Below are 12,447 nucleotides of genomic sequence, written 5' to 3' on the forward strand. Positions count from 1 at the left end.
CATAATACACACATATTTTAAAATTAAAAAGTAGACAGGATCTTTCTAGGATGGCAGGTGAATTTATTGTGAATTTAAAGATGTACCTAAGTGGCTTAACAAAAGATTTCATTGTCCCTTTCTCAGCAGTTTTCAGGGGGAGGTTTGTTTAAAAGCAAGTGTCAGGTGACCATCGAGTGGATTGGGATCATTGCATTAATGGCTGATAACGAAGAAATCCAAACCCTTGTCATTGTGTGGAAGCGAACTGAGAGGCTTGGAATCGGACAGGTGCTGTCCCTTAGTGACTGTGGTTTTGGGAGAATTACTTTACCTATCTGGACCTGTTTCCTCGTTCATAAAATGGGAGCAGTCCCATCTACCTCCTTCATTTATTCAGTCGTCCAACAGATATTTACTGAGTGCTGTTTTGGTTATCTGTTGCTACATAACAAATTACCCCTGAACTTGGTGTCTCAAAACATTACCATTTTATTATATCTCATGATTTTGTGGCTTAAGGGTTTGGGCAGGGCTCAGCTGGGTGATTTTCTGCTCTCCATGGCCCAGGTCACTCATGGCATTCAGCTGGTGGATGGGCTGGTCTGGAGGATCCATAACTCTTCACTCACATGTCTGCTACCTTTTGGGGGATGGCTGGAAAGCTGACACAGCTGGGATTGTCAACTGGAGACCTGTGTGTGGCCTCTCCAGCATGGCAGCATTAGGGTAGTCGTGCTTTTTGGATGGTGATTCATAGTTCCAAGAGACACGAGTTGGAGGCTGCCAGTTTCTTAAAGCCTGGACCCAGAAACTGGCTTAGTGTCACTTCTGCCATATTCTGTTGGTCATGGTAGTCACCGCACTGCCCAGACTCAATAGGAGGGGACACAGACGCCACACCTTTCAATGGGAAGGTCAAAGAATTTATGGCTATCTTAAATCTGCCATGAGTGCCTACTATGTGCCAGGTACCATTCTAGGTGCTGGAGATAAAACAGTAAACAAAATACACAAAAATCCCTGCTTTCATGGTAGGGGAGACTACAACCAAAACATACACCTAATTAAACACCGTATTAGCAGATGCTATGAGGAAGAATAATGAAGGGAAGGGATATGGGGAGTGAGGTTGCGGTGGGACTTGTGATGGTTATTTTAGGTGGGCTGGGCTTGGGAAGACTGGACTGAGAAGGTGACATTTGAGCTCAGACTTGATGGAAGTGAGGGAGCAGCCTTGGGGAATTTTCCAGGCAGGGAGAGGAGCGAGTAGAAGAGCCTTGAGCTGGGAGTGTACGTGGTATGTAAGAGAGACGGCAAGAAAGCCGGGTTTGCCAGAGCGGAACAAGTGAGGGGAGAGCAGCAGAAGAGGTCAGCGAGGTAGTGGGGGTCCAGGTGGAGTAAAGCCTTGCAGGCCACGTGGGTTGTGAAGGTTACGTGGGTTAATGCGATTTGACATACCGCAGCTTTCTTACCAGTGGAGCCCAGGCGTGGGCGGTCCCGGGTGTGGGCGGTCCCGGGGTGGCCCCAGGCTACTGCCCACCAGCCATGGCCGCTCCTCTGCGCTTGGGCCCCGTCCTCGTTCGGACTAGGACAGCTCGCTAAGCGGTCAGGAAGGCAAGACGATCACGAAACGTTCATCATCTGCCCGTTCTCTGGTAGCATTAGTAAGACAGATGGACTTTGTCCTGGTGGCCTTTCTGATGTCGGGGGACTGTGAGAGAGAGTGCGAGTGTGTGTGTGTGCTTGTGTACGCTCACCGTGGGCGATTCTTGAGAGATCGGCTTTTCCTTAGAACCGTCCTCGAAACTACTTTCATGAATGGCTAAAGACAGTTTGCACAAGGGGAACTCTAGATAATCAGACATATCAAAGCTGATGGTGGGGGCCATTAGAGACATGCGCATTCAAACCCTTTGAAGGACCATCTGATACCAATTAAATTAGCAAAGATTTAAGAAAATAGTGCTGGTGAGATTGTGGTGAAACAGGAAACTTAGGCTTTGTTGGTGGCATTTCAGCCACTGTCTTTTGGGAAGAAAGTGAATTCTTTTGTAGAGAGAATCCTCGAACCATGCTTATTATTATTACTCTTTGGTCTAGTAATTCCACTCTTGGAGATTTAGCCTAAGAAAACAAACCAGAAGTTAGAAAAAACCTGTTTTATGCACAGAGCTGTTCTTTGCTCTATTCCCCGTAAGAGCAGACAGAGGCGGTGGGGAAATAGGAGAGGTAGGATACTCTCATTAAAATGGATAGATAGGAAGATTGTGCATCACCCGGTGACCTCACCTAGCCTTTCTCCTGGACTCAGAGGAGGAGAGCCAAGTCGTAAGCTCAGGCGCAGCAGCTCCGGGGACCTCCGTCTTTTGTACTTTTTTTTTAATAATTATTTTCTGGACGTTATACTCTTAAACTTTTCTTTTTAACTTCTAAGATTTTTTCTTTATGTGTCATCATTGTTTAATTGGCGTGTGCTCTTTGTAGCTCATGGTGTAATGGAATAAAGTAACATTTTTGGGAAAAAATCCAAACCAAAGTTAAAATTGTATAAAAATTATGGCTGCAGATGGACAGGGGCTGACAGGAACGTCTGCAGTGGGAAAATGTCTTAATTTGTTGGCCCAACTGTATTGTGGGAGAGTGTTTTTATTCTTTAGCTTTAGAATTCTGTGACTGTTGCCTTATAATAAGATCTTCTTTCCTCCCCCTAGAATTGAATTTCTGTTTACATTTATAATTCACGATAGGTTCTTGGTCCCGTTGTTTTGGATTAAAGGCTTAGGACAATCTTATCATCATCTGTTTGCCCAAGAAAAAGAGTAACATTTAATCTTTGAAGTCGTTTCTCTCTTTTTAAAAAAATGTTACTTTAAAAATGTTTACTTTATCCCCCATTATGAATGTGGTCTATACTTAGTATAAAATGTTTTAAAAATTGAGAAAAAATAATTGAAAAGATCATCCATGGGCTTCCCTGGTGGCGCCGTGGTTGAGAGTCCGCCTGCCGATGCAGGGGACGCGGGTTTGTGCCCCAGTCCGGGAGGATCCCACATGCCGCGGAGCAACTAGTCCCGTGAGCCATGGCCGCTGAGCCTGCGTGTCCGGAGCCTGTGCTCTGCAGCGGGAGAGGCCACAACAGTGAGAGGCCCGCGTACAGCAAAAAAAAAAAAGATCATCCATAATCATGTGTTTTGGTAATTTCTTTCAGGTTTTTAATCATTACTTTAAAAAAACTACTTACTAAAGAAAAACGCAAATGCACAGAAAAGGAGAGAGGATAGTACATTGACCCTCTGGTAATTGTCACCCAGCTCAGCACTCATAAACTCATAGCCAACCTTGTTTCATCTGTACCCTCCTCCCAACTCCCTCTCTTTCAACACTCAAGTATTTTAAGCAATTCCCAGGCATATTATTTTGTTGGTTTTTCAGTATGTTAAAAAATTTTTTTTTCCACTTCAGAAAGATTAATAATTTCTTAATATTACCAACTAGCCAATTAATGTTTAGATTTCCCTGTCTTATTTAAAAATTGTTGTAAAACAGTTTGTTCAAATCATGATCTGGACGTTGTACTGATTGATAAGTCTCTTTTTTTAAAAGTTTTACTTTTGAAATAATTTTAGACATAAAGATTCGAAATAATAACAGAGTTCCCATGTATCCTTCGTCCCGCTTCCCTAATGTTCACGTTTCACATAACTATGGAACACTCAACAGAATCAGGAGATTAACACTGATACAATATTGTTATCTGCAGACTGTATTTGAATTTTGCCAGTTCTCCCATTAATGCCCCTTTTCTGGTCCAGGATCCACATTGCCTTTAATTGTCATGTCTCCTTAGTTTTGTCTAATCTGGGACAGTTGCTCAAGTCATTGTCTTTTGTGACCTTGACTCCTTTGAAGAGTACTGATCAGTTATCTTGTTACTGTCCCTCAGTTTGGGCTTGTCTGATGTTTCTCTCATGATTAGATTGAGGTTATACATTTTTGGCAAGAATAGCATAGATGAGATATGTCATATCTGGAGGTGCATAATGTCAGTCCGTCTTATTTCTGGTGCAGTTAGTGTTGGTCACTTGGTTAAGGTGGGGGTCTCCTGGGTTTCTCCGCAGTAAAGTTACTATTTTCCATTTGTGATAAGTATTTTGGGGGAAATACTTTGACACTATGTAAATGTCTTGTTTCTCCTCATACTTATAAGCATCTTATTGATGACCCTTACCTACAACAGTCATTACTGTGGTGTTTGCTTAGTGGTGATTTTCCATCATTCCTTCTACACTTATTAGTTGTAATTCTACTATAAGGAAGGACTGCCCCTTCTCCTGCAGTTATTTATTGTATAGTTGTTTATATCAGTATGGACTCATGGATATTTGTTCTATTCTGTAGGTTGTTAAGCCGTTACTATCGTGTTTTATTTTCTTGTTCAGATTGGCCCAGATATGGCCATTGGGAACTCCTTCAAATTGATTCCTGTGTCTTTAACATTTCTTGAGCACTTCCGTACTTGTTAGGGTCACAGGATGTCCTGGACTCTTCTTGTATTTTCCCTAACCCAATCCTGGAATCAACCATTTCTCTAAGGATCTCTGGTTTCTTTTATTGGAGAATGATATTTAGGAACCAAGATCTGAATGACAGGTATCCTCATTACTACTGGGGTGTCAGTACTTCTAGGCCTTGGCAGTAGACAGAGCTTGAAAATATGCTTGCATACATGCACATACACATCTGTATTTATTTCTGTGTCCATCTCTGTGTGTGAGCAAGAGTGCGTGTGTTTGTGTGTGCGTATTAAGAAAAGGAAGCTAGAATGAACTCAGAATGAATCAGTAGAATCAGTATGAATTTGTGAGTTCACACTAGCCTTCCCTAACTTTCTTAATTATTATTTAATCTACAGGTTGTCTCTCCTTTTTTTTCTTTGAAATTTATTTGTTGAATAAGTTGGGTCCTTTGTCCTTTATTGTTTTCCACATTCTGGATTTTGCTGATTGTATTTTTGTAATGTCATTCAACGTGTTTCTCTGCTGACTTTCATTTCTAGTAAATTGGTAGTTAGATAAGGTGCACGATCAAATTCAGGTTTAATTTTTTGGCAAGATCACACCATAGGTGGTCATTTGTACTTCCAGCAGGAGGTACACTGTATCTGCTAGTCCCTGTTTTTGTGATGTTACTAGCCGTGGATGATTGCTTGCAAAATGGTGATAATCTAATTTCATCATTCCTTCTTCTTTTATAGCTGTATACTTGTATGAAGAAAAATTTGTTTTTCATTATCTATTTAGTTACTCTGGGGTGTAGTTCATACAAGAAAGACAACGGAAGAATTCCCTAAAACCTTCCAAAGGTGACTGTATTAGTTTCCTATTGCTGCTGTAACAAATCACCACACCCTTGGCCGCTTCCCAACACACACCTACCCTGTGGTTCTGGAAGTCAGAAAGCTGAAATGGGTCTTACCATGGCAGGGCTGTGTTCCTTCTAAAGGCTCCAGGAGAAGATCCATTGCCTTGCTTTTTCCAGCTTCTAGAGGCTGTCTGCACATCTAGACCCGTGACTCCCATCTATCTTCAGAGCCAGCAATGGCTGGTGGAGTCTTTTTCGTGCTTCCCTCTTCCACTTTTAAGGATCTTTGATTATATCGGGCCCACCTGGATAATCTCTCTATTTTAAGGTCAGCTGATTAGCCACCTCCATTCCATCTTCAACTTTTATTACCCTGTAATTCAGCATAGTCGGAGATTCTGGGGGTTAGGATGTGAACATCTTTGGGGGGCCGTAATTCTGCCTATCACAGTGACCAAAGGTTTTTTATTTTTTAATTATTATGAACTCATAGCTTTTTAACATTTTTGATGTATTTTAATTCATTGTCATCCTTGATATTCTAATTGTCCTATCTTTCGACAGTGAAAAAGCTTATTCGAGTTGATTCCTGAGTTCTCTGGACGTGGATGTGTAATCTTTGACAGCTTCCTTCCTTTCTGACATGATAAGATGTCTGAGCTCATACTATATATTCCTGCCCCAGGCCTGGAATCATCCCTTTCTATAAGGCAAACTCTGGTGTGATTTAGAATCACCTGGAGAGCTTATTAAAACACAGCTTGTTGGGCCCTCCCTCCCTCCCTTCAGAGTTTCTGATTTAATAGGTGTGGGTTAGGGCCCAGTGATTTGCATTTGGGGTTCCCAGGTGGTGCTGCTAACTCCGTTCTAGGGACTACACTTTGGGAACCACTGTTTTAAAGAACCCTGTTGGTTTTTTGTGGTGAGCAATGATATTTAGAGACTCCAGCCTGCATGCTAGGAAGGATACTGATTCTAGGCTTCTTCAGTGAAGGGAAAGAAATAAAATGTAAGTTCATATTCGTATTTCCAATTCAAATTGAGAATTACATGTTTTAACTTCTTTTATATTTGTATTTGTTTTCTCTGAGGCTTGGTTCTTATGATAGTGATAATTACTTATTTAATAAATATGTATACATCTATGCACACAGTTTCAGAGTAACAATACGAATATTATTTCCTGCAACATGATTACTGAAAGCAGTTTACGATTTTCGCAGCAGTCCCTTTGACATTGGAGAAATATCCCACTAGGGGTGTACAAATTAGTCTGCTTTTACGTTACTGAGATCATTCCTCTCTGGTTGGTTAACCAGTCACCTTGATACACAGTTAAATTCTTTTTCTGTTTCTTTTGCTCTTAGTTTTAGGAGATTATTATTTTATTTTTAAAATAATTATCTAAACATTTAAACCACTTCACTGGCACATCTGTAAAATGAGTCTACTCTCTCCTGTACCTCGTTCTCTCCTTCTCCGTACAGGCAGCCATTATTTATGGTTAAATAAATGGCAGTATGCTAGACATACTTTTTTTTTCTCTTGGGGTCCACACCACTTTCCACCCCACATGCCCACCTGCGCAATATGTTTAGAAGATTACTTGAGGGCGGGATATTTGTAGAGTCCTCATTCCTTTTCCTTTATAGCTTCAGAGTGCTCCGCTGTGAGAATGCACCAGAGTTTGTTCCTCCGTGGGTGGACATCCGGGTTGTTTCCAGCCTTTTGCTGTTACGAATAGTGCTTCAATATTATAAATAGTACAGATTTTGAGGTAGTTAAAAATCACACTGTATACTGTTTGTTTTCTGTTTTTTTCCTTAACAATATAACATCAGCATTTTCCATGTTATTATAAATGTCATTTTTTAAGACAGTTTTTTTTTCTGATTATGAAAGTAATACAGACTTAGAGATTTTAGAAACTCAGAAAAATGAAAATCAATGCAAAGTCACCCATAATCGCTCTACTTGGGGATACTGTCATTATTTTGGTGTGTTTCCCCATAGCCTTGACAATATTTTGTGTAAACGCTTAGAAAACAATCACATCATATTACATAGTATACTGCTTTGTTTTTACTCGTAATTGTGATTTTTTTATACCATATGCTTTTTTATAATTAATTCTCTGTTGCTAGATTTAGACATTTAGTTTCTTTCTGGTTTTTCAGTATTGTTAATAATTTTGTGATAAATGTCTGTGCATTGAAGCTTTCCCCAAATTTATTATTCTTAAAAGTTGGTTTTTATAAGACTTTAAATGAGAAGGAAGCTCACGTTTGTTAAATATATCTATTTAGCTTGCTCTCTTACAGCAGTAAGGTAAACAGGTGAAAGATTACCTTGAAACTTTTGTCAAGTAAATTCCATTTTTTCTTTTTTCTTCTGGTAGGACCTTAGAAATGAAGTTGAGAAATTACGCAGTGAAGTGAATGAAAGAGAGAAAGCAGTGGAGAATCGTTACAAGAGTCTTTTGAATGAAAGTAATAAAAAATTGCACAGTCAAGAGCAAGTGATCAGAAGTCTAACAGAAAGTGCCAGTCAGAAGGACTTGTTGCTTCAGGTACCACAACAGTTTTTCTTTTGTATTTAAATCTTTTGACTTCGGCATAGGTTTTTTTTGTTTTGCTTTGTTTTTTAAACTTTTTGACAGGAATGCTTATAAAAAGGTAAGGCTGGGCAAAAAAAGACTGTGGTCTTCACTGTTATTTATTGGAGCGCTGTAGAGCTTTCTTTATGCCATTTGGACCTCAGCCACCAGGGAGGTAAGTTTGTAGAAATGAAAGCTTCGAGAAGAGAAGGGAGTTGTCCTGGGTCACGTGACTAGTAAACGGCAGGGCCTGATTCAGGCCCTGGCCTGCTTTGCTCTAGCGCCAGCCTTCTGCTGCGGTCCTGGCTTTCCTTTGTGCCATGCTGTCTCACTCCTCTGTATTTTTCTTCTATCTGTTCCTTTTTTGTCATGGACTACCCTTATCATTTGATGGTATATTGGATTTTTGATTCAGCTCAGAATTACGGGTAACCATGGTGGAGTGAACATGCGTGTTTAACACTGCTTCCTCCTGAAGCCTCATTAACGTGACGGTGAAGGGGTGAAAAGGTATAAACGCACAGGACCAGGAGAATGGGAATGGTGGAAGGGCAGGTTGCTGTTTGAATGATAAGTGGTAACTACATAGGATTCAGCTTTCTCCCGTCTGCCTCATGTCTTGGGGATGAAAAGCCAACAAGAAGAAGCTGATTAATCCTACAGAACCCAGGAAGGCTCAGCGGGCAGTGGGGGTACCTGGTACCTTTGTCAGCAACAGAGGTTGCTGGAATGCTGGGCAGTTAGGTGGCCTTATTGTCACCAGCACTATATGGGAGGTTTACTCTGGGGGGACCTTAAACCAGAGAAGCTCTGGCCTGGGGCTCACCAGGTGCAGCTGAAAACAGGAGTGGATCCCTCAGTGAGAAGGAGTGGAAGTGTGCGTACCAGCACGGAGAGTCCTCTGTGGACCCAGAAGACTGAAAGATGCTGACTGACAGTAGGGGGTCCTTCAACCAAACAGCCGAGTCCCCGCCTGATCACCTCACAGTGAGGCTGCCGTTGAGGTACCTTTTCCACACTCACAGAGCTTCTGGACACTTCTACCCTTAAAGATACGTGGGTGGCCCGAGTTCCTCAAACAGGAGAAAAGCGTCTAAGAGGAAAGACAAAGACAGAACAAAGCTACGTAGAGGAAACAGAAACAGTGGAGGCGGAGAAGAAAACTAGACAGCTTTTCAAAAAACTCAGTACTGTAACATCTTCAGATAAGAAATGAGTTTGGGATCTGATAAAAAAGATATTTGGGAAAAAGAGGGATGACCTTATTGGAAATTGGAAGTATGATTACAGATATAAAGAGCCTAATAAAAGAGTTAGAAAAGTTGCACGAGTCAAGTACATCTTCCAGAAAATATAGTTAAACATAGAAACAAACAAAAAGGTGAGCAAATGAGAGAAGAAAGATAAGAAAATCAGAGGCTCGAGTCAAGGGCTCCAATATATGACGAACAAAAGTTCCAGAAAGATAGAAGAGGCAAAGCAGAGGGAAGGAAAAGTTCAAAGTAATAGGAGAAAACTTTTCAGAATGCAAGGGCAGATATCTCTACCTTGAAAGGGCCTGCTCTGTTTCTGGCACGGTGAATGAAGAAAGACATCTATCGCAATTTCACAATCCTGTGTCATTGTGAAATTTCAGAACACAGGGGCAGAGAGAGGATCTGAAAGGCTTCCAGAGAGAGGAAAATAATAGGTTCCATACAAAGGATCCAGACCCGAAATGACATCAGAATTCTCAGCAGCAACATTGAAAGCCAGGGGAGGGAGGGAGACGCAAGAGGGAAGAGATATGGGAACATACGCATATGTATAACTGATTCACTTTGTTATAAAGCAGAAACTAACACAGCATTGTAAAGCAATTATACCCCAATAAAGATGTTAAAAAAAAAACATTGGAAGCCAGGAGACAGGAGAGCAGTGCTTTCAGGGTTTTGAGGAAAAGTGGTTTCCAATCCAGCATTCTGTAGTCAGCCAAGCTGGCAGCAAGAATGAGGGCAGAATAAAGGCAATTTCAGGTATTTGACGCCTAAACTCATCTGCCTCCATGTGCTCCTTGCAGGAAACTGCTGGAGGACGAGTCCGTACAAACGAGGAAGTAACACAGAATGGGATCCAGAAAGTAGGGAATTCACCTGGCATGTGGGGAAGGCAGATCCCAGCCACTTACGCAGAAGCCCAGATTTGAGCCGTTGAGGGAGGGCTTAGTTGGGAATTTTTCAAGAAACTGAAATAGAGCCCATCATTTACCTGATGTGTCTTGACTCTATGTAGAAGAATTTATAAGTTTGGAGATAAATTAACACTAAGTACATAATTCAGTTTTATGAACTAAGTAAACACAACAAAGCAGTTGTTGCTAATTCCAAGAAAAGCAAGGAATTAAACATGAACGGAAATGTCGCCATGGAACACCATTTGGCTGGGCTGTGGACAGTATGTGCGTGGCCATAATCACGTAAATGCAGAATGTTGATTTAACCAAAATCGTGATGTAACTGTTAGGAAAAGCGTTGGGGGGTGGATGATGTGAGAGCTGCATCCTTAAACTTCTATGACAGGAGCCAGTTAATAAAATCTAACCTTAGGAAATCAAGCCATGTGAGCATAGGAGCGCAGTGTAGAAACATGGAAGTAAATAACAGAAATCAGTAGAGTCAAAAGCGGTTTTTTTCTGCGAGTGGGACTCAGAGGTGAGAAGTGGCGAGCTAGGGGTGGCTGTTCCCTTCTAAGCCTTGTGGGCCCGTTTGTTAATGTGTATGTATAGTTGGACTTTTAAGAAATAAAAATGAAAATTGTAACTCAAGCACAACTGTATGATGGTAATTCTGAATTTCTGTTTTGGTTATTTGATTCCCTGTTACAGTTCAATGGGTTTTTACAAAAAATTGCTTCTACTTTCTTGTTTGTGTTCAGCTATTTTAGAAATGTTTGACATGATGAATTAATTCTGATGGGTGATTGGGAATGAGATGAGGTTCTCACCCTTAATTTCCCACAGAGAGTGGACGGACACTTAGTGCAGGAGTTACCAGGTTTTAAATTGTTAGGAATAGATTTCTGTGCTTGAATTTGGCCGAAAGACCAGAGAAGTGGTTTCCAGGCCTGCAGTATCGTTGGATGTGACCTCGTCTGAAGGAGCTGGTGAACTGGGCTGTATGGTGTCTCATCGTGAAGGAGGAGCTTTCACCTGTGACCAGACCCCCAAAGTAGTTGCAGTCTTGCCTTTTTCTTCCTGGAAGTCAAATCTCCTCGTAGATATGGACGGTTCAAGTTTTGTCAAATTTGTAATGTTTCAGGAGCGCCTAGACTTTGTTGGGTTTCGATACACAGTCCCTCTAATCACTGCACTAACCCTGTAGCATGGGAAACAGAAATCACACCCTGGCCAAGGAGGACCCAGGATTGGAGCCTGGGTCGTGGGACCAGAGCCTGGGCTTCGTCTTCTGTACCTGCTGGGAGGTGTCCCAGTGGTGGCGAGAGGGGAGGTTTGTAATGACTGCCACTGTCCTTGCCTGTGCCTTGCTGGCGTGCTGCGCTCCTGGTTGTAATAATGCACAAAGGGATTGCATTACCATTTGTAATTGCCTAATATGTGGGGATGGTGGCAATTGTTTAAATTGTGAAAAACAGTAAATCTTCCCTTAAAGAGTTTGGGACCATCGCTTAGTATTTTTTTCTTGATGACAACTTCCTTATGATTTGTTTTCTTCCTTAGAAATTCAGTGAAAAAGACTTGGAAGCAATACAGCAGAACCGTTATTTAATGACTGCGGGGGATCTCGATTTCAGGAGTGAAGACTTAATAACAGAAAAGTGCTCTTCTCAGTCACCAGGCAGCAAAAGCATCTTCTCCGAGGTAAGCCCGCCTGAAATTGGACATTCACATGCAAATTCATATCCTTTCCTGACACATATTTGATGACTCCTCTGACCTGAAGATCCTCCAAGGCCCTTGTGCTGGTAAATGAGCTTACAGCAGGTAGGAGGAGGGGTTCTCAGTCTTCCCTCCTTACAGATTAGTATCCTTCAGCTGAGTGTTAGTATTTGCACTGCTCAGGAAACCGAGAAACTAGAGCTTGTTCAAAGATGAGCCTCATGTTTGCCCTCCTGGGGGCAACTCTCTCAAGAACTATGTAATCTCGAGGTAAGAACATTTTCCAGTTGAACATTTCCATGCACACCTACAAGGGCACAGCAGGCCCTTCGTGATCTGGCCCCAAGCTAGCTCTCCATTCTCCTTTTCTTTCATTCCCCATCATCTCTAACGGCACCTCACTTCCTGCAGATTCCCGAAAACTCCGTGTTTGTACCTCTCTGTGCCTTTGCACATGCTGTTCCATCTGCCTGGAATGCCTTCTTCTTCCTTGTTGACCTGGTGGCTCCTGCACACCCCTAGGGCTGCCGCTCTGGTGTCACCTCCTCTGGGCTCCTTGCCTGGCCTGCTGAACGCGACGTCTCCTTGTCCACCCCCTTGTGCGGCACTTTGCACATCCATCCACCGTAGCGCT

General features: G+C 42.0%; 1 protein-coding gene across 3 annotated transcripts in view; it reads left to right on the forward strand.

Annotated features, from left to right (window-relative positions):
• The window catches only part of CDK5RAP2 (CDK5 regulatory subunit associated protein 2), a 181,933-nt gene that overhangs the window by 74,260 nt on the left and 95,226 nt on the right, over window positions 1–12,447 (forward strand). For all 3 annotated transcript variants that reach the window (XM_030858863.3, XM_060300553.1, XM_060300554.2), the window contains 2 exons: window positions 7,742–7,912; window positions 11,655–11,795. In XM_030858863.3, coding sequence (XP_030714723.2) covers window positions 7,742–7,912; window positions 11,655–11,795 — 312 coding nt within the window. The remainder of the gene's footprint in view (window positions 1–7,741; window positions 7,913–11,654; window positions 11,796–12,447) is intronic.

Source organism: Globicephala melas, chromosome 6, assembly GCF_963455315.2.
Source record: "Globicephala melas chromosome 6, mGloMel1.2, whole genome shotgun sequence".
NCBI classification, from domain to species: Eukaryota; Metazoa; Chordata; class Mammalia; order Artiodactyla; family Delphinidae; genus Globicephala; species Globicephala melas.